Genomic DNA, 27,792 nt, shown 5'->3' with positions numbered 1-27,792 from the left:
CCTCCTTGTCCCTCCCCTCTCCCCATCTCCCCCTCCCCTCCTGTCCCTCCACCTCTCTCCATCTCCCTCCCTCCTTGTCCCTCCCTCTCCCCATCTCCTCCCTCCCTCCCTGTCCCTCCCACTCTCCCCATCCCTCTTCCTCCTGTCCTCACTCACCATCCTCCTCCTCCTTCCTGTCCTCCACCTCTCCCATCCTCCTCCTTCCCTGTCCTCCACACTCTCCCCATCCCTCCCTCCTCCTGTCTCTCCACTCTCCCATCCCCTCCTCTTCCCTGTCCTCCACCTCTCATCCCCTCCCTCCCTGTCCCTCCCCACTCTCCCCATTCCCCTCCCTCCCCTCCCTGTCCCTCACCTCTCCCTTCCTCTCCTCCCCTGTCCCTCCACCTCTCCCCATCTCTTCCCTCCTTCCCTGTCCCTCCACACTTTCCACATCCCCTCCCTCCCCTGTCCTCCCACCTCTCCCCATTCTCTCCTCCCCTGTCCCTCCACACTCTCCCATCCCTCCCCTCCCTGCCCCTCCAAACTCTCCCATCTCCTCCCTCCCTGCCCTCCTCCCTCCCTGTCCCCTCCTCCCTGTCCCTCCCCCTCTCCATCTCCTCCCTCCCTCCCTGTCCCTCCCTCCCCCTATCTTGTCCCCTCCTCCTGTCCCTCCCCAGTCTCCCCATCCCCTCCCTCCCCTGTCCCTCCACACTCTCCCATCTCCTCCCTCCCTCCCTGTCCCTCCCTCCCCTATCTTGTCCCTACCTCCCTGTCCCTCCTAGTCTCCCCATCCCCTCCCTCCCTGTCCCTCCCACATCTCCCCATCCCCTCCTCCCTGTCCCTCCCTCTCCCCATCTCCTTCCTCCCTCCCTGTCCCTCCACCTCTCCCCATCCTCTTCCTCCTCCCTGTCCCTCCCCTCTTCCCCATCCTCTTCCTCCCTCCCCTGTCCCTCCACTCTCCCCATCCTCTCCCTCCTCCCTGTCCCTCCCACACTCTCCCCATCCTCTTCCTCCCTCCCTGTCCCTCCCACACTCTCCCATCCCCTCCCACCCCTGTCCCTCCCTCTCCCCATCCTCTCCCCTTCCTCCCTTCCTCCACCTCTCCCCCATCTCATCCCTCCCTCCTTGTCCCTCCATTTCCCCATCTCCTCCCTCCCCTCTGTCCCTCCACACTCTCCCATCTCCTCCCTTCCTCCCTCCCACACTCTCCCCATCCCCTCCCTCTCTGTCCCTCCCTCTCCCCCATTCCTCCCTCCCTCCTTTCCCTCCCTCTCCCCATCCCCCTCCCCTCCCTGTCCCTCCACCTCTCCCCATTCCCTCCCCTCCCTCCCTGTCCCTCCCACACTCTCCCCTCCCCTCCCTCCCCTGTCCCTCCCCACTCTCCCATTCCCTCCCTCCCCTCCCTGTCCCTCCCCTCTCCCCATCCCTCTCCCTCCCTGTCCCTCCCCTCTTCCCATTCTCTCCCTCCCTCCCTGTCCCTCCACCTCTCCCCATCCTCTCCCCTCCCTGTCCCTCCCACCTCTCCCCATCCCTCCCTCCCCTCCCTGTCCCTCCACCTCTCCCCATCCTCTCCCTCCCCTGTCCCTCCCCACTCTTCCCATTCTCTCCCTCCCCTCCCTGTCCCTCCACAATCTCCCTCCTCTCCCCTCCCTGTCCCTCCACACTCTTCCCCATTCTCTCCCTCCCTCCCTGTCCTCCCTCTCCCATCCTCTCCCTCCCTGTCCCTCCACTCTTCCCATTCCCTCCTCCTCCCTGTCCCCACCTCTCCCCATCCCCTCCCTCCCTGTCCCTCCTCTCCCCATTCCTCCCTCTGTCCCTCCCACTCTCCCCATCTCCTCCCCCCATCCTGTCCCTCCCACTCTCCCCATCCCTCCCTCCCTGTCCTTCCACACCTTCCCCATTCCCTCCCCTCCCTGTCCCTCCACCCCCTCCCCCATCTCCTCCCTCCCTCCCTGTCCCTCCACACTCTCCCCATTCCCTCCCTCCTTTCCCTGTCCCTCCACACCCTCCCCCATCCCCCTCCCTGTCCCCCAGCCCCCATCTCCTCCCCCCTTCCCCTCCCTCCTCCACACTCCCCATCCCCTCCCTCTCCCTGTCTTTCCACACACTCCCCATTCCCTCCCTCCTGTCCCCTCCACATCTCCCCCATCTCCTCCTCCCTCCCCTGTCCCTCCACACCTCCCCCATCCTCTTCCTCCCTGTCCCTTCACACTCTCACCATCTCCTCCCTCCTTCCCTGTCCCTCCACACTCTCCCCATCCCTCCCTCCTCCCTGTCCCTCCACACTCTCCCCATCCCTCCTCCCCCTCCCCTGTCCCTCCACTATCTCCCATCCTCCCTCCTTCCCCTCTGTCCCTCCACACTCTCCCCCATCCCCTCCCCTCCCTGTCCCTCCACACTCTCCCCATTCCTCCCTCCCTCCCTGTCCCTCCACACCTCCCCCCCTTCCTCTCTCCCTCCCTGTCCCTCCACACTCTCCCCATCTCTTCCTCCTTCCCTGTCCCTCCCTCTTCCCCCATCCCCTCCCTCCTGTCCCTCCCACTCTCCCCATTCTCTCCTCCCTGTCCTCCACACTCTCCACATCCCTCCCTCCCTGCCCTCCACATCCTCCCCATCTCCTCCCTCCCTGTCTCTCCACACTCCCTCCCCATTCCCTTCCTCCCTCCCCTGTCCCTCCCTCCCCTGTCCCTCCACCTCTCCCCCATCTCCTCCCTCCTCCCTGTCCTTCCACACCCCCCTATCTGTCCCTCCCCTCCCTGTCCCCTCCACAGTCTCCCCCATCCCCTCCCCTCCCCTGTCCTCCACACTTCCCCATCTCCCTCCCTCCCTCCCTGTCCCTCCACACTCCCCCATCTTGTCCCTCCCTCCCTGTCCCTCCTCCCACAGTCTCCCATCCCTCCCCTCCCTGTCCCTCCACAGTCTCCCCATCCCCCCTCCCTGTCCCTCCACTCTCCCCCATCTCCCCTCCCTCCCTCCCCTGTCCCTCCCACTCTCCCCATCCCTCTCTCCCTCCCTCCCTGTCCCTCCACACCTCCCATCCTCTTCCTCCCTCCCTGTCCCTCCCACCCTCCCCCATCCCTCTCTCCCCTCCCTGTCCCCTCCACACTCTCCCCATCCTCTTCCTCCTCCCTGTCCCTCCCCTCTCCCCATCCTCTTCCTCCCTCCCTGTCCTCCCTCCCACCTCTCCCCATCCTCTCTCTCCTCCCTGTCCCTCCACACCCTCCCCATCCCCTCCACCCTCCCCCTGTCCCTCCCCTCTCCCCATCCTCTCCCTTCCTCCCTGTCCCTCCACACTCTCCCCATCTCCTCCCCCTCATGCATTACAGTCCACACGTCTTGTATCACAGATACACGTCATGCATCATACAAGTACTTCACTTCAGGTCAGGTTAGAGTTTTTCTACTTAACTATTTCAACACTTTTCGATTTTCTATTTTTAATTAGCTGTAAGTCATCAGTCCCACTGCCAAGTCTGACTATACCTTCATCTGCATTACAAATGTCATATATGTCTCCCTGTGTCTCAACCCGGAAAACAATAATAGTGTTTCCAGAGCAACAGACTCTTCCGCCCAGTGAATATTAGCATCATGGTCTACACAGTTCCCAGCTTTGATGTCCTCTGACAAAAGGGTTGGGGCGTCTAAGAGAACCTTTGCGTTTATGTTCACTCGGGTAGTCTTAGAGCTTTACATTTCCCAGAGTAATGTATGTTTTTTGTCACAGTATATCGTGCTGTTTCACTCCTCGCCAGGTAATCCCATTAAGTGATGTCAGGTGTAAATTAAGTGTTGTCGGGCGTAAATAATTTGTTGTGACTAGAAGTTAGCGCCAAACTGCGTCGTGTGAGAGGGAACATGCTGTTGATTAGTCAAATTATCCACGAATAATTTATCCATTTCAAACTTAATTTGTCGTGACTACTCTTCTGCATGAGCCACTGCCTCGGGTCATGTCTCGTTTCATGAACAACTAATGCGAGGTGAATACAACATAATTATGTTACCTTAGGGCATTATATCTTAAGATCCTAATATCCTCACTAAATTAACCTTATTCATCGCATTATACCTACACTTTATTTCCAAACCAAACTTATTCTTCAAAAAAGAGTTTTTTCATATATTTATTCCACCAAGGTTTGAGTGGGTGTGTCAGGGAGAGGCCTCTTCTTGTTGTTAGGGATGGCAGAAATGTCCATAGGGGCAATATGGTCTCAAACATCGCGAGGTAAGGAGACCCTGTATGTTATACATATAAGTTCAGTAACAATATAAGCCTGCGCGGTCGTATACAGACAAATATGTCGGAAAATAGCTAAATATTTTTTCGATATTTATTGCAGAATGAACAAACCTAGAGGAAGACTCCAACAGACAGCACATGGGGCTAAGGGTGGTGTTGATAGGCCCGAAATTATCAGAAAACGTAAAGTTAACATGATTATGGTATGGTATTCATGAAACGAGGCATGACCCGAGGCAGTGGTTCATGCAGAAGGCAGTGATCCACCTCCTCACCCCACACCCCGACGTCAGGTACACTGTTATCAGAACTGAACTGCTTCCAGTTACAAGACCCCTCACCCAGGGAGCCCCGTTTCTTTTATGAGTGACTGTACATGATGACGTGACTGCGAGAACCCACCTGTATTGATTTGTTGACATCTCAGTGCTTGTCAACATGTGTTTGATGAGTTAATGAGAAAATGACTTTTTCATCAGTCGTTTGGTTATTGCTCTCAAAGACAAGTCCTTCACCCTGCTACATCGTAAAATATCCATGGTTTCTGTACGTCGCAAGTGCTCTATTTTTATTGTTGTCCTTCACATCTTCAAGTTTTATGTAATAATACTATGTCACAAACACTACTGATTGGGGTCATTCTTAAATAATTAAGGTTTATTTATAGTTGTTAATTAGTAAACCTGACTAAATGTAGCGATCAATTTGGAGGATGGTATAGGTTCCTCCTGATAAAATTTTGAGTTAAGGTTGAATTTATGTAGTCAAGATTTAAGGTGCTTTGGGTACTACCTGTATAGTCACTTACACTCCACTAACGAGACTACCCCCCCCCCCCTACTGTGAAAGCCAAAAGTGCTACCTCTGGGCCGCCAAGTGATCCCAAGAGAATTAGCCTATTCGGCCATTTTCAGTCTAAATTTTGTTCGTCCTGCCAGGCGTCGTAGGCCTCAAAAGGGACCTGTCCAACTATCAGTTAGTCAGAGGCATCATTCTTATATATCAGACCACAATAATTAAATATAATTAAATGTTGTGTTATCTGGCACAGTGGCTGAAATGGTGTTGTTTTTTCTGTAGCCGAGATACGGTACCCAGGTTCGGTTCCGGATTTGACGGGGGAAGTTTTCATAGACAGACGACAATTACTGTGTTATGGGAGAGTATATGGTAAGCTGGAGGTTGGTTGGAGTCTCTAGGCCATGTGGATTTTAACAAAGCGGGTTGTTGAAGAGCTTTTAGATAAACTATTTGCAAGTGAAGAAAAATAAGGCAATACAGGTGATAAAACCAAAAGTAAAACAAAAAGTAAAAAACAATCGAGTAGCTTTTAATATAGGCGGATTATATTAGTAATTTTAATACTTTGTAATATAATCATAGGTAAGTTAGTAAGGGTAAGAGTCTTGCCATCTATACGGTTTTGAACTAAAAACAAGTCCAGTGCTAAGCGACTTCCAGGGGTGTGAGATTCACAAACTTGAAAATTGGCCACGGTCTTGGATGTTGAGTGACATTAAAATGGTGAGATGTGGACCATGTAGTGATATGACAGGCGGGCGGTGGTAGTGGTGCTACTGCTGCCACAGGCGGGCGGTGGTGGTGGTGCTACTGCTGCCACAGGCGGGCGGTGGTGGTGGTGCTACTGCTGCCACAGGCGGGCGGTGGTGGTGGTGCTACTGCTGCCACAGGCGGGCGGTGGTGGTGATGCTACTGCTGCCACAGGCGGGCGGTGGTGGTGGTGCTACTGCTGCCACAGGCGGGCGGTGGTGGTGGTGCTACTGCTGCCACAGGCGGGCGGTGGTGGTGATGCTACTGCTGCCACAGGCGGGCGGTGGTGGTGATGCTACTGCTGCCACAGGCGGGCGGTGGTGGTGGTGCTACTGCTGCCACAGGCGGGCGGTGGTGGTGGTACTACTGCTGCCCAGGCGGGCGGTGGTGGTGGTTCTGACCTCACCAGTTGTGTTCTGACCTCACTAGGGGAAAGGTCACGGCAGGGTTAGCTCCAGAGGGATAATTATCAGATATGGCCAGTATGTGCGGTCTTGGGTATGAGAGTTTGTTGACCAAACTGGAGTGGTCCATTGAAGAATTGGCGAGGGCCAAGTTTGAAATTGAGAGGGCCACGTTGGAGAACCTGGAATTAAGGAAAGAGCTGGCGAAGTTAAAAGGAGAGGCTGGACGAGTAAAGCCAGTGTCTGACGAAAAATCAAGCGAGTGGAAAATTGTGAGTAGTGGGAAGACAAAGCTGGTGGTGAAGAAGCACACGAAGGATACGACAACAACGACAACAACAGCTAAGTGTACCAACCTGTTCAGTCCCTTGATAGACGAATTGGACGTTAGTACAGTCAGGGACAGGGATGACAAGGAAGGTATAAAAACTTTAATTGTTGGTGACTCACAGGTAAGGTACATGGACAGGGCCTTTTGTGGTAAAAACAAAAATAGGATGAGGGTGTGTTTGCCAGGAGCTGGGGTGGGGATATAGTTGACAGGATGGACAATATCTTGTCTGGTAATGGGAACAAACCCATTATCTGCCTCAGTGCAGGAGGCAATGATATTGGCCGGTGTAGGAGCGAGGAACTTCTTGATAAGTTCAAGGCAGCCATAGATCGTATTAGGACTAAGGGAGGGATCCCTATCATATGCCGTGTCCTGCCTAGAAGGGGAGTTGGCAGTGAATGGTTGTCAAGGGCAGTTGGTGTTAACGACCGTCTTGACAGATATTGCAAGTCAATATCAGTCCCATTCATTGACAACTGGGACAACTTCTATGGCAGAAGGGACCTTTATGCTAGGGATGGGGTGCACCTGTCTAGGGATGGAGTAGCAACCCTGGCTGGGGCTCTAGAGGGGGCAGTTCAAAAGATATCGAAGTCTTTAAACTGCTAAGAGAACATATGGGCACGGGGGTGGAGGAGACTGCAGTGGGAGCGGGTAAACAAGGCGAAAGATTACAGGGAAATAGTGTTAGGAATGATGACAAAACTAAATTAGACAGGGAGTTTAAAACTAAACGCGGTAAGGGGAGGACTCAGAACACGACTAACTTAAATGTATACTACGCGAACAGTAGAAGTATGAGAAACAAAATGGATGATATTAGGGCCTTGGTATGTACTGAAGAAATCGATATAATTGCATTCACTGAAACATGGATCAACCTAGACACACGTGAATTACCAGTCGAATACCAAATTGCGGGTTACAAACTGTTCCATACCGATAGGCAGACCAGGAAAGGAGGCGGAGTAGCAATCTATGTTAGGGATAATCTGAAGTGTGAAATAAATAAGGAAATAAAAACTGAGAGGAATACAGAAACAATTTGGATAGAATTAAGCGACGGTCGGGAAAAATTAATCACATGAGTAATATATAGACCCCCCAATCTTGATAGCGTCAATGAGCGACTTATCTGGGATGAAATGCGCAGGGCTTCCATACACAACAAAGTCTGTATAGTAGGCGACTTTAACCTTGGCCAAATAGATTGGACTGTCCTTACGGGTAACTCAGAATCAGAGGATTTTCTCGAGACGATCGAGGACTGTTTCCTAAGTCAACATATAACCGAACCCACACGGGGTAATAATATACTGGATTTAGTTCTGTCGAACAGAGAAAACCTCATTAGCAATGTCGAGGTAGGGAACGAACTTGCAAACAGCGATCACAAAGAAATTCGATTCCAGTTAGGTTTTCAGGGCAGACGTAAGGAAAATTCCACTGAAGTACCAGATTTTAGAAGGGCAAACTTTGACAGTTTAAAGGGGCAGCTGAGAGAGGGGGTGTCGCGCTTGGCCATGAACCTGACAGATGACACCGACCTGATAACGAGATCTGAGATTGCCGAGTTCCACGACAATTTAAATAGTGAGTTACTTAATGCACAAAGGCAGAACATACCATACAAAAAACTCAGATCAAACAACAATGACCCTAAATGGATAAATAATTACTTAAAGAACATCATTGGCCAAAGGAAGCAGGTAGAAGGATAAATCAGGCGAAATTCACCTCCGGACATATAGGGTATTAAGAGTAGGGGTTAAAACCGATAAGGAAAGGAAGAGGAATAATGAGGTAAGATAGCAGGGAGGCGAAGAGAAACCAAAGGATTCTACCAAATGTATCAAACTAAAACACGAGAAAAGATTGGACCAATACGGTCAGACTCCGGCGAGCTCACTGATAACGACGGAGAAATGAGCAATAATTTGAATAAATATTTTTCAACAGTTTTCACCACCGAAAATTTAAACATGATACCCGAGGCACCGACTCTATTCAGAGATAGTGAAGAAAACAAATTAAGTGAGATAGTAGTGACTAGTAATGATGTTAGTAAGCAAATAGACAAACTAAAGCCTAATAAGTCACCTGGTCCCGATGAGATATTTGCCAGAGTATTAAAGGAATATAAGGAAGAGCTTAGTATGCCCTTAGCAAAGTTGTTTAACATGTCCTTAAAAACAGGTGTAGTACCAGAATCCTGGAGGATAGCGAATGTAATACCGATCAATAGTAGGCAAATTACTGGAAGCAATCATTTCAAACTGGAAGCAATCATTCGAAATCACCTGGAGAAGCACAGATTGATCAATGATTCCCAGCATGGCTTCACAAGCGGACGTTCTTGCCTAACTAATCTATTAACATTCTTTTCATCAGTTTTCGAATCGGTGGACGAGGGGCACAATTATGATGTGGTATATCTCGACTTTAGCAAAGCCTTCGACAGAGTCCCCCACGAAAGACTAATTAGAAAGGTAGAAGCTCATGGCATCAAAGGTGACATCCTTAAATGGATTAGGGCATGGTTACAGGACAGGAAACAGCGAGTGAGCATTAACGGCACTAAGTCCCATTGGAGCAACGTCACAAGTGGAGTTCCCCAAGGCTCAGTACTTGGACCATTATTATTTATTATATACATAAACGACATAGATATCGGCATAGACAGCAACATAAGTAAATTTGCTGATGACACTAAAATAGGACGTGTTATTAAATCTGACGAGGACACTACAGGAAGATCAAAACGAATGGTCTGAAAAATGGCAGATGAAATTCAATGTAGACAAATGTAAAGTACTCAGTATAGGAGATGTAAACAGGGAAACCAGATACCAGATGAACAACGATGCCATAGAGAAATCCGACTGCGAGAGAGATTTAGGAGTAATGATAAGTAGGAACCTTAAGCCAAGTAAACAATGTGTTTTTGCTCGTAACAAGGCTAATAAAGTACTTGGGTTCATACAAAGGAGTGTTAGTTACAAGACTAGCGAGGTCATCCTAAAACTGTATCTTGCTCTTGTGAGACCACACCTGGATTACGCAGTTCAGTTCTGGTCACCGTATTACAGAATGGATATAGAATCCTTGGAAAGAATTCAGAGGAGAATGACAAGACTAATCCCGGGCATTAGGAACCTTGAGTATAGAGACAGGTTAAAGCATCTTAATTTGCACTCCCTTGAGAGACGTAGAGCGAGGGGCGACCTGATAGAGGTGTATAAGTGGAAGGCAGGGCTAAACAAAGGGGACATTACAAAGGTACTCAAACTATCCAACCAGGAGCGAACTCGTAACAATGGTTTTAAATTAGACAAATTTAGATTTAGGGGTGAAATAGGTAAACACTGGTTTGGAAACAGAGTAGTGGATGAATGGAACAAGTTACCAAATATCATCATTAACTCGAATACGCTGAATTGCTTCAAACATAGGTTGGATGCTCATATGAGCAATAGGGGTTGGGTGTAAACGGGACTGCCCAGTATGGGCCAATAGGCCCGCTGCAGTTTCCTCCATTCTTATGTTCTTATGTTCTTATGCTACTGCCACAGGCGGATGGTGGTAGTGCTACTGCCCACAGGCGGGCGGTGGTGGTGGTGCTACTGCTGCCACAGGCGGGCGGTGGTGGTGATGCTACTGCTGCCACAGGCGGGCGGTGGTGGTGATGCTACTGCTGCCACAGGCGGGCGGTGGTGGTGGTGCTACTGCTGCCACAGGCGGGCGGTGGTGGTGGCGCTACTGCTGCCACAGACGGGCGGTGATAGATGTGCCTGTTGCTGTGGCAGCTCCACCACCACCATCCGCTTGTGAGAGAGTAAAGCAGGAGGGAGTAAAAGAGAAAAGAAAGAGGGAAAGAAGAAATGAATAAGGAAGGAATGAAGAGGGGAGAGAAAAACGGGAGGGAGTGAAAGAAGATACGGAAGAAAGAAGTGAAAGGAAGGAAAGGGAAGTGAGAGAGGGAAAGAGGCATGGAAGGGCGTAGGGAATCACACTTCTCATAAAGTTTCACAACTTTTACTTTTCAAGACATCTACAACAACCTGCTTATTAATATGACCACATGACATGGCAAGATTTTCATTTTATTTTTCGCTTCATAAATTTAATCAGACCATTTGCGTGTGTTCCCTAACCTGACCTGACCTTTGGTGTTTTGGAGCGCATGTGAAGGATAGTTTGAGCGCGTATAGGAAGTTTTTGAGTATGCAAGGATGTTCTTGGCGTGTGTTTGAACGTTTTGCGTGCGTGTAAGATTTGCTCGTATGAAAGATGTTTTGAGTGCGTGTGAGGATCTTTACGCGCGTGTGGGCATGTTTTCATCGCCTGTGTAGGTGTTTTGCGCTTGTATGTGGGTATTTTGCGTGCTTGTGAATGTTCCTCGCAAGTGTGAGGACGTTCTGCGTGCATGTGGGGTATTTTGGTGCGTATGTAGTGATGATTTTTGGGCATGCAAATATTTTTTTTTTTTTCCAGTGCAGCTAAACACAGGCAATCACTAGTATGGGTCACCCTTGATAAAATAATCCCTTAAGTAAGGTAAACTCCAAAACAGTTTAATTCATTTAGTTCCTGCATCACTTTGCTGATTCGTTTGTATATAAGCTGATGGAATAAGAACGATGAACTGGTGATGTTGATGGGTGTGAATTTGTCAAAAACATTACACACTGGTCTTGTTTTTCCGTATATTTATTGTTTCAAGGTTTATACTTTCATTTAATGTTTCTGGTTTTTATGGCTCTCAGGAATTATTAGTTAAATTCAATGATTAACCAGGATTCTACTTTTTTCAGAATGACTTTTCAAGATTGAGACTTTTATAACAACTTCTTTCAAATATTCTCCTCTGACTTTATATTTTATAGTGATTTTCTTTCTTCAATTACAAACTCTCTTTACACTTTCTATTGAGCTTTTAGAATAACTTTCCGTAACTGAAGTTTTTTTTAGTGAATTTCAAGGAATTTTCATGAATTTTAGAAGTATTTTTCATAAATTTCAAGACTTTTCATGAATTTTCGGGAGCTAGATGAATTTCACGGACTTTCCATTAATTTCCAAGACTTTTCATGAATTTCCAGGATTGTTCATGATTTCCAAGGACTTTTCTGAATTTACGAGACATTACATGAATTACAAGGACATAGGTATTATGAAATGGATGAGTAAGAACGGATTGAAAGAAAAAATGGAAAGAAGAAGCGGAAAGAGAGGGGAGCAGAGAAGTAAAAGGAGGAGCGAGAGAGAGAAAGAGAGGGAGAGAGGGGAGAGGGAAAAGGGAGAGAGAGATAAAGGGGAGTAAGGAAGGAAAAAGAAGAGAGATAGAAAGGAGTAGGAAAGGAAAAAGGGAGAGAAGGAGAGAGAGAGAGAGAGAGAGAGAGAGAGAGAGAGAGAGAGGAGCGTAGGGAAGGAAAGAGGGGAGATGGGGGGGCAAGGGAGGAAAGAGGAGAGAGAGAGGGGGAGAAAGGAAGGAAAAATGGAGAGGTATGGGGAAAATGGAAATGGGAGGGGGAGAAGAATGAGGGGAGCTGTGAAAAAAAATGGGAAAAGGTAGGGAAGCAGGATAGTTAATTATTTTAACAACTTTATTGGTAAAAAGTGATGTACAAGTTGCCTATTCTGAGCACTGTAGCTCTGCCAGGTCTTGACACCGAGACTGTTATCACTGTTCACTGCCATGCAGAACAAAGGCTCATACACAAAGGAAATAATAGTATAGGTCATATTCATGAGGGTGAAAAATAAGGAGGGAAGGAAAAAGAGGATTATAAGTATGAGGAAAGTATTGACAGAGGATAAGGATAATAAAGGGAAAAGAGGATAAGGGTAATATAGAGGAGAGAGGATAAGGATGGGGCAGAACAGGGAGAACAGGTGGGAGGAGTGAAACATGGGAATAAGAGAAAGGTACTGTGAGAGGGAGGAGAGAGTGGCCTTGCCCTAAATGCTGGGTGTGATTACGTGACAAGTTGCCGTTGTGTGGCTCAGGTGTTGCCAGGTGAGGTGCGAGGGGCAATAGAGGCTCAAGTCACTGATGTGTACTATGAACGTTCGACTTTATGTTCCTAAGCTGTGAATACCACATGCATATAATGTTATACTAAGTAATGGAAGGCTATTGGAGACTTTCTGCTATTAACAATTGAGTTTCGACCATATGAAACTTCTCTATGTATACAGTACGTCATATGTGTTTAATGCAACACGGGATAGTACAAGGATACTAGGGGTTAAAACTCAACCAGTTTATAAGTGACTCTCGACCTAAGGAAGCTGACATTGTGAATGTTTAATTAATATAATGCTATACAGGATGATAAGGCTGCTAGAGACTGGAGCAGCCAGAGTATGTAATAGACTTTGGACTTTCTGAAGCTAAGCAATGTATGTCACGTACATATAATGCTATAATGTACCTGGTGGTGCGGGGGCTGCTGGGGATTACAGTTCTTACCGTTTATAATGAAATCTTAACTCTATGTCACTGGCCTGTGGATATTGCGTGAGGATGATGCTTCACTGTATAATCCAGAGACTGCGGTACACTGCAAGAGTGAGTTAATTGAACTCTTGTGACCTGATACTCAGAATTGCTCATAACTTTTAGGGGTCACTTTGGGCCACGTCATGAGTATCTCTGATTGCCTATCGGGTGGGCGGTCTGTGGCAGCCTTCGGGTTCTCCAAGATTCATAGCTTGAATTAATTTTGTCTAACGGGAGAGTCACAGGACATTTTCAGTGCCATCTTTGGGTCACATATTTAATGAGCCAGGTAGGTGCATTCTGTCTCCGGTTAAGGGGATTTCTTTTTTAGATCTAGTTTTCTCTATGCTAAGGCTTGTAACCCGAGCGTGTCAAGGGTGGTAACGGTCCCACTCGCTACATGCTCTGACGGCCTGCCGCCTCATTCACCTAGATAAAAATCCAGGATGTGGGCCTATAGGGGTGGGGGAAGTACTGAGACGGATCACTGGAAAATGCATAATGGGGGTGGTTAATGATGATGTCAGGGAAGCCGCAGGGAATCTGCAAATATGTGCTGACCACCAGGCTGGGGGTGAAGCTGCTATTCACGCCATGAGAAAGATATCTGAGCAGCGCAATCGTTAGCCATTCTCCTGGTTGACGCTTCCAGCACATACAACATAATCGACCGCAAGGCCACACTGTACAACATCAAGATCAAGTGTCCAAGCCTTGCAATGTATATTCAAAACACCTATATAAACTCATCAGACTCTTATATAACATGCTTCAAGGCCCAAAGAGGTGGTACAATCATAGAGTCAAAAGAGGGAACAGCGTAAGGGGACCCAGTCGCCATGGTAATGTACACATTAGGTCTATCTTTGCTCCAACATGCAATAGAATTTGAAGCAACCAAGGTCAAGCAAGTGGCATATGCTCATGACCTGACAGGAGCAGGAAAAGTGGAGGACATCAAAAAGTGGTGGGACCTGATAACATCACGTGGTCCTTCCTCATTGTGAAGCCAGGACGTTATGAACGGGCCAAAGACACCTAAGTGCGGTAATCGGCGCGAAGGACTTCAAGACCAAGTATGTAACGGAAAAGGTAAATGAGTGGGTGAAAGAAATCCAAGCACTGTCTGATATTGCTAAAACGGAGCCACATGCGGTGTTTGCGGCATTCACCCATGGAGTCAAGCATTGCTGGAATTACCTGATGCGCACTGTCCCTGATATCGGACCCTTCCTCCGCCCTCTGGAAGAAGCCATCAGGGTCTCTTTTATCCCAACAATAATGAAAGGACATTATTTAACTCCAGCAGAAGGGTCACTCCTTGCATTACCACCGAGACTGGGAGGAATGGGATTGACTAATCCAGAGGAGCTTGCTCAAGCAGAGCTCCAGAACTCTGCCAAGCTCACGACAGCCCTCACTGAACACATAATAGCTCAGAATGCACCAAGATTCGACGGTCCATTACGATAAAACAGCAGCACACCCAAAGTGATAAACATCAACAACTGATGCTGCAATTGCCAGAGAACGTGAAAAACGGGAGCTATAGCACAGTAGGTGGGCGCCTCAAACTGGCTAACAACTATACCGATAAGAACAAAAGGCTTCAGCCTTAATAAACAAGAATTCACAGATGCCATTCCTCTGAGGTATGGTTGGCCAGTAAAATGTTTGCCTTCCCAATGCGTGTCTGGCTCATCCTACGAAGTACGATATCGATCACTCAGAGTTACTCACCATTGCGTGGACGGTAAGAATAACCATCACAGGACTTCAAACACATCCAACGAAGCCCTTGTGGACGTCAGCGATCTAGGATTCTGTACGCGGGGACAGCGTGCCTTCTTTGACATAAGGCAATGAATTTTGGTGGGTAACCAAAACGACTGGGTGTCTGCCAGAGGGCTTCCCACATTGTAATTCTGGGAGGAAGTTTCCCGCCTCTGGAAAAGGTTTGTTTAGGAGGACATGGGCGATAATCTTACCAGCTATGGACAGCAGTGAGATCCCGTGGTAGTTGACAACTTACCGGTCTTAACTGCTCCTATAAATATTGACAATGGAGGCGTTTTTAAGATGGATTTCTTCCTTCTCCCATATATTCTCTAGGTTTGTAAGCAGAGGTTCTCCTGTTTTATACACCTCGGATGGGATTCCATCAGGCCGTGTGGTCTTGTTATTTTCCATTTGCTTCATGGCAATAGCTACCTCATCACGGGATGGAGGATAGCTGAGGTGGGCCCGTACTGAGGTACCTGCTGGGTAGTCAGAACATCCACATCGGTGTTTCAGTTGAGCAGCGAAAGGTAATGCTCTTTCCAGCGCTGACGAATGCCTTCTTTGTCTTTAATTATGGAGTTACCGTCGGATAAGAGGCCCGTGCCATGCGTAGTTGTGCCATACATTGCTTTAGTGGAATTGAAAAACTCGCTTATCTTGTCCTCAAACCAATCCTCGTGTTGAGGATACCTCATTCGGCACTGGGATTTAGGGTGTTTGTTTTTTGGGTTGTTTATGATTCCATCGTCGAGTTGCTCTCTGAAAGCATGTTTTACCGCTTGATCCTCCAGTTGCTTGTTGTTAGTACCTCCTCTGGAGGTTTGTTGCCTTCGCCGTTTTGGGGCAATGTGAAGGGAGAGTTTGGCTCTGATGAGCCGATGATATGTGTCATAGTAGTCTGATTCACACTTGGCTCAGGTGATGAGAACAACTCGGTGATCTCTTTCTCTGACAATAATGTAGTCAATGAGAAGCTAATGTTTAGATCGTGGGTGTTGCCACGAACCCTTGAACTCTTCGGCCTGCCTAAACAAGATGTTGGTGATAATGAAGACGTGTTCAGTACACATGCTGAGGAGGAATGGGCCGTTGGGATTATACTTGCTCATTCCATTTCTCCCTATGGTTCCCTGCAATAAGTCAGCATACCTGCCAACTCTTGCATTGAAGTCACCTAGGAGCACAACCTTATCTTCTCTGGGGATAGAGGCTAGCACTCTGTCGAGGTCGGTGTTAAAGGCCTCCTTGATGTAATCCTCTGCATCCAGTGTTTGCACTGAAGAAGACTTCACGAAGTGAGTAATTCATTTGGACTCAGAACGTCATGAGGCACTCGTTGATCCCAAGAAACATTTTAGTTAGTCTATGTTGGATGGATTGGCAAATGGCAAAGCCAATGCCATAAATGCAGTTTCTCTCCGTAGCAGGCTCACCCTTTCAGAAGAAGGTATATCCAGACCCCTGCCCAGTTTGTTGGATTTCGCCTTATTAGCCTTGTCCATCTTGCACTGCCTTTATCCGCCGGCGCAGTTTTTGGGTTCCCGTGTTGGTTAACTCTTATGCCTATTCCGCCGTTGAAGTCTTATTGGAGCTCTGTATACTGTACATGTCTGCCTGATATGGGACTCCACTGCAAACTTTTCTTTCGGGGTTTACTCCCATAGCCTTATACCTATCAATGTAAACCCACAAGACAGTGGGGCAGTGGTTGGTAGGCGCCAGGGAGTGTCCACATGACGGTGGACCTATGCCCTGGACAGTATCTCTGGAGCTCACTGCTGCTCCGAGATCCCCTGCAAGTCTAGCCCGGGGCTGCAAGGGACCCAGTTACCGTGTGTTGCCACGAGGAGGCACAACAGGAGGCTTGATGGTGAAGAAGCTGTGTACTGGCCAGGGAAGACTTGTGCAAGGCTGCTTTCCCGTTCACCATGAAGTAACTGAAAGCGAGAGAAAGTAAGCAGTGAATGCACCTTAACACTATCATAATGCTGCCACACGAGATGCTTTCCACCACCCTGTGGAGTAAAGACCCCCCCCCCCAACACACACACACACGTACACACATACACACAGGAAGACTCTCTCCACCATTATTACAGAACTCTTCTGGCTATAGAGGACAGTCTTGACGATTCTTGCTGCCTTAATGAAGAACTGTGGCTTTTGTTGTGGTTGCTTAGGACTTGCGGTTGTTTGTTGTGGTTGTTTAGGCCTTGTGGGTGTTTGTTGTGGCTGTTTAGGCCTTGTGGTTGTTTTTTCTGGTTGTTTAGGCCTTGTGGGTGTTTGTTGTGGCTGTTTAGGCCTTGTGGTTGTTTTTTCTGGTTGTTTAGGCCTTGTGGTTGTTTAGGCCTTGTGGTTGTTTTTTCTGGTTGTTTAGGCCTTGTGGTTGATTGTTGTGGTTGCTTAGGCCCTGTAGTTGATTGTTGTGGCTGTTTAGGCCTTGTGGTTGCTTTTTCTGGTTGTTTAGGCCTTTTGGTTGTTAAGGCCCTGTAGTTGATTGTTGTGGTCGTTAAGGCCTTGTGGTTGTTTGTTGTGGTTGTTTGTTCTGGTTGTTTGTTCTGGTTGTTTAGGCCCTGTAGTTGTTTGTTATGGTTGTGTTGGCCTTGTGGTTGTTAAGGCCCTGTAGTTGATTGTTGTGGTCGTTAAGGCCTTGTGGTTGTTTGTTGTGGTTGTTTGTTCTGGTTGTTTGTTCTGGTTGTTTAGGCCCTGTAGTTGTTTGTTATGGTTGTGTTGGCCTTGTGGTTTTTTGTTGTGGTTACTTTGGACTTGTGGTTGTTTAGGCCCTGTAGTTGTTTTGGACTTGTGGTTCTTTAGGCCCTGTAGTTGTTTAGGACTTGTGGCTAAAACAGGGCGCGTAATAAATTCTGGCGAGGATTATGCAAAACTACAGGAAGATCTAAACAAATTTTTCGCATGGTCTGAAAATTTTCAGATGAAATTTAATGTGGACAAATGTAAGTACTGCTTAGTCAAGGAGATGTAAACATAAAAACCAGATATCAGATGAGCAACGTTGATATAGAGATATCCAACTGTGAGAAAGATTTAGGGGTAATGATAAGTAGGAATCTTAAACCAAGACAACAATGATTATTTGATCTAAACAAAGCTAACAAAGTACTTTGGTTCATACAAAGGAGTGTTAGTTACAAGACTAGCGAGGTTATACTAAAACTATATCTTGCACTTGTGAGACCTCACTTGGATTATGCAGTTCAGTTTTGGTCACTGTACTACAGAGTGGATATAGAATCCCTAGAAGGCATACAGAGAAGGATGACAAGACTAATCCCCGGCATTAGAAACCTTGAGTACAGAGACAGATTAAAACATCTGAATTTGCACTCCCTCGAGAGACGTAGAGTGAAGGGCGATATGACTGAGGTGTATAAATGGAAATAAATGTTAAACAAAGGCGATGTAACAAAGGTACATAAATTATCCAACCTGGAACACACTCGTAGCAATGGCTATAAATTAGACAAATTTTGATAGGCCCAAGACAGGTAAACACTGGTTTGAAAAGGGAGTAGTGGATGACTGGAACACGTTACCAAATATCAATATTAACTCGAACACGCTGGGACTGCCCAGTGTGGGCCAATAGGTCCGCTACAGTTTCCTCTATTCTTGTGTTCTTGTGTTGTGTATGTTTCCCCTCTTCTCTACCCATCCTCCTACCTTATCCCTTCCTCCCCTTTCCCCTTTCCCCCTCCTCCACTCCCACCCCCCTCCCCTCAGTCACACCCTATCCCCTTCCCGACTCCCAACCCTACCCTTTCCCTTCTCCTCCACATCTACTCATCATTCTGCCTGATTTGAAGAAAGAGACATTTGAACAATTGTCTGCCTCCTTGGGTAGGGAAAACAGAGAAAGAGGAAGAGAAGGTGAGAGAGGAAGGGAGGAAGAGAGTGTGGAAGATTGATCGATGTACTCAGACTTAGATAGGAGTTGAGGGTTAAGGTGGAAGGAGGAAAGCTGAGGATAGGGGCAAGAGGAGGGGGTGAGGGTAAGGGGCAAGCTTAGGGGATGAGGGGAGGGGAGGAGCAAGAGGAGGGGGTGAAGGTTTGGGGCAAGAGGAGAGGTGAGGGTAAGGGGCAAGATTTAGGAGTGAGTGGAGAGTCAAGAGGAGGCCTGAAGGTAAGGGACAAGATTTGGGGGTGTGTGAACTGGCAAGAGGATGAGGAGAGGGGGTGAGGGAAAGTAGGGCGAAAGAGCGGAGACGGAATGAGGCGAGGAGGAAGAATGAGTGTAAACGTTAGAACGTTTAAGGGGATTAGGAGAGAGGTTGTGAAAGAAAAGGGGCGGATAAAAAGTTATAGTTTAGTACGATGGGGATTTTGAAGGAAGAGGGGGTAGGAAGACGAGAAGGAGGAGGAAGAGGAGAAGGAGGAGGAAGAGGAGGAGGAAGAGGAAGAGGGAAAGGCTGCAAGGAAAGGGACCTGGACTAGTTCCTCTTCAGCCAACTTTCGTATCGAATTTGTGTGGATTCCGTCCCATGTTGGAATTAGGTATCATGACCGTTCTGATAGACTGGCCAATGAGGCATGTAAGAAAGAAAATGTTGACCGTGACCTTGGCCTGTCCAATGCTGTAATTAAAAACATTCAAGTCAGAATCATTAACTCTGATCTAGAAGAAGTGAGAAATGCAGAGAGACCTGACAATTGTAGCATTAGTAAATATGACAAATTTTGTGACAAGAGGTACCGGTATGGCCAGCATAAGGACAGAACCAGACAATGTGATGTAGTCGTGGCCAGAATTAGGCTAGGATACAGACACATCTGGCAAGTTAGTAACGCTGTACTCATACCGGAACACTCAGCATGTAAACTTTGTGATAAACCTTTAAAGCATACACTTGAACACTATATTATTGAAAATGACACTGTCAAAGACTTCAGGCCACCTGACTTAGTGTATCTTGAACTATGTACTTACTTCATTGAATCAGGTGTGCTTGAGGACATTCTTGCTGTTTATCCCAAATTTGCTAGCCCACACTGATTAGTCTTCAATTAGAATATGACTCCAATGCATGTGATCCACTGACCTATATATACTGCTAATGAATATGATGTATTTCCTTCTTTGTATACGAACCTCTGTCCTGCATGGCAGTGAACAGTGACATTACCCATATGAATCTGACCTCTATACATTTATAGCTGTTAATGAATATGATGTATTTCTTTGTGTATGAACCTCTGTCCTGCGTGGCAGTGAGAAGTGATACCACCCTCAGTGTCAAGACCTGACTGAATTACTCAGAATAGGCAAACTGTACTACAAGCTCTGCCAATAAATTTGTTAAACTAAACTAAACGTACTCCTCCCTCCTCTCCTACTCACCTATCTCTTTCCCCCTTCACCCTTCCCTTCCGTTCACTACCCACTCCTCTCTTCCCTATCCACCCTTCCCTTCTCTTCTTATCCAACACCACTCCTCTCTTCCCTTCCCCTCCCCCTCTCCTCCATGCTTATCTTGCCGACCAACAACCCATTATCTCCCCTTCCCTTACCTCCCCTCTTCTTCCCTTTCCTTCCCTTCTCTTTCCTCCTCTCCCCTCTAGCACAACCACGACAGCCTAACACAGCCATCATGTAGCTTAACGCAGCCACTCCATTTTATATTTTATAAATTTATACCAATTTACGAAGTCAACAATACACAGTGGGTAGGTTTTTTAGTTTAACAAATTTATTGACAAAGCTTGCAGTACAGTTTGCCTATTCTGAGTAATTCAGTCAGGTCTTGACACTGAGGGTGGTGTCACTTCTCACTGCCACGCAGGACAGAGGTTCATAAACAAAGAAATACATTATTTTCATTAACAGTATATATATATATATATATATATATATATATATATATATATATATATATATATATATATATATATATATATATATATATATATATATATATATATATATATATATATATATATATACACATATTTACTCTACAGTATATATACATATATACATACTGTACATACACGGGTGGCTCCACATTGTCTCACTCTTCAGTCCCAAAAACTTCTTCTTCCATCAATAGTTCATTAACGGTGTATGTAAGTTCCACCATGTTTTTCACTACAACGGTACAGCAAAGTATATTTTTTTAGCATTAAACTGTTATTATTAAATTGTCTAATCATCACTACATATAACACCACCCATCATCACTACATATTACATCATCCATCATCACTACCTATAACACCATCCATCATCACTACATATAACACTATCCATCATCACTACATATAACACCACCCATCATCACTACATATGACAACATCCATCATCACTACATATAACATCATCCTTCATCACTACATATAACATCATTCATCATCATTACATATAACACCATCCATCATCACTACATATAACACCACCCATCATCACTATATATAACAACATCCAACATCACTACATGTAACATCATCATCCATCATCACTACATATAACACCATGCATCATCACTACAGATCGGTAAAGTAGTTTCCGAGATTTTCGTGCGAACACACACACAAACATACACAGACATATGCATACATATACACATACACATACCTACACATATATACATAGACCAGATTCATGTGGGTAATGTCACTGTTCACTGCCATGCAGGACAGAGGTTCGTACACAAAAAATACATCATATTCATTGACAGTAAATATAGGTCAGATTCATGTGGGTAATGTCACTGTTCACTGCCATGCAGGACAGAGGTTCGTACACAAGGAAATGCATCATGTTCATTAGCAGTATATATCGGTAAGAGTTATGTGGGTGATGTCACTGCTCGCTGCCATGCAAGACAGTTATTCATATACATTGGACGTCATATTCTAATTGAAGACTAATCAGTGTGAGCTAGCAAATTTGGGATAAACAGCAAGAATGTCCCCAAGCACCCCAGATTCAATATAGTAATTACAAAGTTCATGATACAATAAGCCAGTTGGCCTGAAGTCTTTGACAGTGTCACATTCAATAATATAGTGTTCAAGTGTGTGCTTTAAGGGTTTATCACAAAGTTTACATGCTGAGTATTCCGGTATGGGTGCAGCGTTACTAACTTGCCAGATGTGTCTGTATCCTAGCCTAATTCTGGCCACGACTACATCACATTGTCTGGTTCTGTCCTTATGCTGGCCATACCGGTACCTCTCTTCACAAAATTTGTCATATTTACTTATGCTACAACTGCCAGGTCTCTCTGCATTTCTCACTTCTTCTAGAGCAGAGTTCACGATTCTGATTTGAATGTTTTTAAGTATAGCGTTGGACAGGCCAAGGTCACGGTCAACATTTTCTTTCTTACATGCCTCATTGGCCAGTCTATCAGCACGGTCATGATACCTAATTCCAACATGGGACGGAATCCACACAAATTCGATACGAGAGTTGTGCTCATTGGCAGTTATCATATTTCTTTTAATATCACATACAACTATAGACATAGAACTTTGAGAGTCACAGAATATCACCCCACCTCCATTTTCTTTATGGTAGTCTGTGGCTAAGTAGATTCCAGTTAGTTCAGTTTGTGTTGTGCTGGCCCAGTTGTTCAGCCTTTGCTTGTTTGACACTATCATCTCTTTTTCTTCATATGTTACAATTGCACAGCCTGTTCTACCTGTGTTTGTCTGCACAGAACCATCAGTAAAAGCATAACATTCATTTGATTTAATACTCTCTATGTGTCTGTTAATAGTTTCTAGTGTGACACATCTCATCACATCGGTGTTTAACATTTGCTTACTACCAACAAGAGTGTAATTAATAAGAAATGATATATCCAGCCAAGGAGGAATGACATTAATGGGTTCGTCTGGGGTGATTGGGACATTCGGCTTCAAAAGATCTGCAACACTTTTATGAAGCCAAGCGCCAAAGAGAGTCTATTGTGGAAGGTTAGCGAGATAGTCGGGATTATTTAAATAGAAGAGCAACTCAGTTTGAGCTGTAGTTTGGGGACCATTGTTCTTCAAAGGTTTGACACAAAAAATGGTATCAAGTAGAGCTATCCTCTCAGATAGAGAGGGCAGCCTGAGCTCTTTCCTCATGTTTACAATTCTGGTTGATTTTGGCCATCCTAGAATGATGCACATGGCTTCATTTTGTACTAAGTCAAGGCTGTTTAGTTATTTAGAGGGATTGGTTACAAGATGGAGAGCTTGATAGTCAACTACAGATCGAATGAAGCGAAGATAAAAAGTACGAACATAGGTGATGTTAATGCCATAGCTCTTTCCAACAAGGGTTCTGAGAGGTTTAATGGGCTGCAATAGTTTGGCACGAAGTTTGCCAACGAAGTTCGCATCATTCACACACATTAATTTCAAGATATTTATTAGAGCAATTTAGTTCCATGGGCATGCTGTTCATGTTAAAGTTAAGAGGCAGGGTGAGCAGAATGAGGATTGAGGACCCTCGTCTTGTCAACATATATTATGAGACCACATTTCACAGTCCTCTGAGCAAATACATCCAGCATGGCTTAGAGCCTGGTTTGGTCTGTGTCATAATGCAGATATCATCAGCATAACATATTACAGTTCCATTCGGCTGAACTGGAATGCCAGCAATAAGCTTGAGCATCAGTATATTAAAGAACATACGACTTAACACTCCTCCCTGAGGCATGCCAAGATTAAATGCTCGCATTCTGGCACTTTATGAAGCCACGCCCCAAAGACAGTCTGCTGTGGAAGATTAGCGAGATAGTCGGGATTATTTAAATAGAACAGCAAGTGAGTGTGAGCTGTAGTTTGGGGACCATTGTTCTTCAAAGGTTTGACACAAAACATGGTATTAAGTAGAGCTGTTCTCTCAGATAGGGAGGGCAGTCCGAGCTCTTTCCTCATGTTTACAATTCTGGCTGATTTTGGGCATTCTAGAAAGATGCACATGGCTTCATTTTGCACTACCCCAAGAATGCTGAGTTGTTTAGGCAGAATAGTCACAAGATGTAGAGCATGATAGTCAACTACAAAACAAATGAAGTGAAGATAGAAAGTACTATCATAGGTGATGTTAATTCCATAGCCCTTGCCAACAAGGGTTTTGAGGGGTTTAATGAGTTGCATTAGTTTGGCACAAAGGATGCCGACAAAGTTTGCATCATTCACACAAATTCCAAGATATTCATAGGAGCTACATAGTTCCAAGGGCATGCTGTTAATGTTAAAGTCAAGAGGCAGAGGATGAGCAGGACGAGGATTGAGGACCCTCGTCTTGTCAACAGATATTATGAGACCACATTCCACAGTCCTCCGAGCAAATACATCCAGCACGGCTTGGAGCCTGAGCTTGGTCTGTGTCATAATGCAGATATCATCAGCATAACATATTACAGCCCCGTTTGGCTGAACTGGAATGTCAGCAATAAGCTTGTGCATCAGTATATTAAAGAGTATAGGACTTAACACTCCTCCCTGAGGCGTGCTAAACTTAAATGATCTCATTTTGACACTTTTGACTCCCCTAAACAGAACACTGCCATACTGTACCTGTTGGACAGATAACCCTTTATCCATGTCAGGAGGTTACATTGGATGCCAAAATTAGCTAGTTGCTCAAGTATAATGTCTCTATTAGCTACATCAAAGGCTGATTTAAGGTCTCTGAAGGCTGTTCGTGTCTTCTCTTTTGAGTGAACAAGATATTCTGCAAAGCATGTCTGTGTGCTACGCCCGGGCATGAACCCGTACAGATTAGGGGCCAGTTTGTCTTTGACTTGAAACATGAGACGGTTGAGAACAACTCTTTCAAGGACTTTACACATACAGGATGTAAGTGAAATTGGCCTGAAGTTTGGAGAATTAGCTTTAGGGATTGGAACTATGTTTCCATGAGTCCATGTCTTAGGCAGAATACCCTGTGTGAGGCTCATTTGATACAGGTCAAGCAGTGGATGGTTAGGGATCTCATTCAACAATCTCAGGGTGTTATAGGTTATGCCATCCTCACCAGGGGAGGATGACTCGCCTTTCATTAGTGCTGTTGTTAGTTCGTGGTGCGTTATAGGAAACTGGTCGGTAAGGTCTGGTGAGGAACAGGCTATTTCAATATTGAAACCCCTATTAATGTGTGAGGTGTTAAGATATTGCTGTATGTCAGGAGGCAGGGAAGTGATTCGTGACACACTAGACCATTGGTCTAATAGCATGTCAGCATATTCTGCAGGGCTGTGATGAAGCTGGACTGGGGTGGGTGACTTGGTAATGGCTCTAATTTTGTTCCACACTTCTGCTAGAGTGGTTGTTCTATTAATCCCCTGTAAGAATTGTTCCCAATAGGTGTTTCTCACCTGACCTTTGTTCACGAAATGCTCTGTTAGCTTTGAGGAATGGAGGTTATCACTAGTTTTATTTTGCTTATAAGTGTTGGCAAGCTGTTTTACATTCTCTCCTTCTTTGGTGAGGATGGGGTCATGTGTCCACAGAGGTGGTTTAGTGCTGCCCCCCTTCCTCCTTGACTTAACCCAGGTGGTATAATATGTGGTAATGACATTTACAAGATCACAGCAAAATTCATCCACTGACCCAGGTGTATATCCAGCATACCATCTGTGGATGTAGGCCTTGAAGTGCAGTTTAAGATTATCTGGGATGTTAATTCTGAGCTTAGGATGGGGTTCACACTTGACATCAGCAACAGTGTATTCAGTAAGTATTGCATAATGATCACTGACTAGGTGGTCTGAGATGACCTTAGCCTTGACATTACTGTCTACTAGGTTATACCCAATCACATAATCAAGTCTGCCCCCCATCAGATGTGTCACTTTGTCTGTGTCGTATTTTTTTTTTTTTTACGGGAATTAGCCCACCCGGGCACAGGTCAAACGACCCACAACGGAGCCTGGGGGGCGAAAAAAAAAGAACGGAAAGAAATTGAAAATATAGAAAAAAAGGTTATACTGTATTAATCTACACCACGAAGATGCCGGAAAACCAGCTTTTTAAAGTGAGACAGATTGTAAGAGCATGGAAACACAGAAGAAGGCAGAGCATTCCACAGTTTGGCTGTGTGAGGAAAGAAGGAGGTACTATAACGGGTTATTCTCGTGTGACCGATGTTAGGTGTTCTGGGTAATAAGTTCTATATACAGGAGAGAACACAAACACCTGTATAGTTTTGTAGGTTCGGTTTACTGGATAAGAGTATGTACACAAAGGGGGGGGTAGCACTCCTCAGCTAGGCTCCTTGTCAACTGCTATAGACGACGTATGGCAAGTGATACATTAGCAGCTTCCATACGTCGCCAGGCACATTAATTAAGCATGTGGGATATGGTAATTACATTGCCACACGCTGCTAGCTAGGCTGAATAAATAATACATAAATGGAGCACATACATAATATACATACATAATATATAATCCAGCATACATAATATACATACACCTCCCTCCCCCCTATACGCTCATAGCAAAGTCTTGAGCGGACCTTTTCTTCTGGATCCGTTCTGAGCGTCGAGGGACTTCATCACTGGGAAGGGTATGGGACTCAACACTGGTGGCGGGGCCAGCAGAAGGCATTGTTACGGGGCGGAGAAAACGGCGGTTCCTCCACCACACACGACCACTGGGTAACCGCACCTGGTAGTCCCGTGACCTGCCGAGACCCATGACTACGCCTACTTTGTCCCAACGTAGGGAGGTCGGGTCCTGAACACGGACTTGGGTGCCGACACTCAACCTGGGGAGAGAACGGGCGTGGTCGTTGTAGCGGGCGACGACGTCCTGAACGTTCGGCGGCTCGGCGATCACAATCCTCTGTCTTGGCCTGCCACTCCTTGGAGAAGGATTGAGGGTGAGCAGGGACACAAGAACGAAGGGGGCGTCCATACAAAACCTGGGCAGGGGAGCGTCCGGTGTAGTTAGGTGTGTTGCGGAGTTCAAGAAGACCCCGGTCGAAGGCCTCGCAGTCAATGTTCCCAGAAGGGGCCACCTTAAGGATGAGGTGCTTCAGGGATTTGACAGCAGCCTCAGTGTGGCCGTTGGACTGCGGGTAATGGGGCGATGACAACACATGCCGGACTCCCCATCGGTCAAGGAACGCAGCAAAGTCCCGGCTTGTGAACTGAGGCCCTCCGTCGGTTCGCAGGCGTACAGGAACGCCCACGTCACGGAAGTAGTGGCGGAACTTGCTGATGGTGGCGGCAGACGTCGTGTCATTACCGCACTTGATGACAACCGGCCAACCAGAGAGACGGTCGACGATAACGAGGAAGGACTTTCCTGACACACAGAAAAAGTCGGCCGACACAGACTCAAAGGGGCGGGTGGGGTTGTCGTCACTCATGAAGGGTTCCTGCTGCTGGCTGGGTTGTAATACTTGGCAGGGCTCACACGCACGGACAACATTGGAGATGTCGGAGTTGATGCCGGGCCAGAACACAGTCTGTCGTGCACGTCGTTTGGTGGCCTCAGCTCCACGGTGACTGTCGTGAAGGCGAGCCAAGGCGTGGGGACGTGATGCAGCAGGGACAACTACACGTGCTCCGTACAGAACAAGGTCTCCGTCGCAGTAAAGTTCATCGCGGAGTTTCCAATACGGGAGCAGGGTGTTGTGAAGATCGTAGCGGTTGCTAGGAAATCCATTCCTCACACACTCGACAAGTCGGACGTAGGAAGGGTCATCTCGGGCCGCTGTTCGAAGGTCCTCCATTGCCTTGTCGTCATCTGGTGACAGGTCCGAACGAAGGGATTGGACGGCATGGAGAGTGACCACAGTCCTGACGGAAAGAGCGAGGTCGGCGTCGAGCACATGATCTTCTGGAGTAGGGCGGCTGACAGGAGAGCGGGATAAGGCATCAGGGATGCAGAGCTCCTTACCAGCACGCCACACTGCTGTGAAGATGTACGCCGAGAGCTTCTCTTTCAGACGCTGGAGGCGAGGGTTCTCAACGGCGTCTAGCGTGTAGTGGTTGAGGATCGGGACAAGCGGGCGATGGTC

At 46.6% G+C, this 27,792-nt stretch overlaps 1 protein-coding gene across 1 annotated transcript in view; it reads left to right on the top strand.

The window, feature by feature from the left end:
* The window catches only part of LOC121856606 (serine/arginine repetitive matrix protein 1-like), a 22,357-nt gene extending 9,117 nt beyond the window's left edge, over positions 1-13,240 (top strand). The window contains exons 9-10 of the mRNA XM_042352279.1: positions 12,848-12,881; positions 13,143-13,240. Coding sequence (XP_042208213.1) covers positions 12,848-12,881; positions 13,143-13,240 — 132 coding nt within the window. The remainder of the gene's footprint in view (positions 1-12,847; positions 12,882-13,142) is intronic.
* The last annotated feature ends 14,552 nt before the right edge of the window (positions 13,241-27,792 follow it).

The sequence above is a fragment of the Homarus americanus genome, unplaced genomic scaffold, assembly GCF_018991925.1.
Source record: "Homarus americanus isolate GMGI-L3 unplaced genomic scaffold, GMGI_Hamer_2.0 scaffold51859, whole genome shotgun sequence".
In the NCBI taxonomy this organism is placed as follows: domain Eukaryota; kingdom Metazoa; phylum Arthropoda; class Malacostraca; order Decapoda; family Nephropidae; genus Homarus; species Homarus americanus.
Note: the sequence above shows the minus strand (reverse complement) of the source record. Positions and strands in the feature narration are given on the sequence as shown.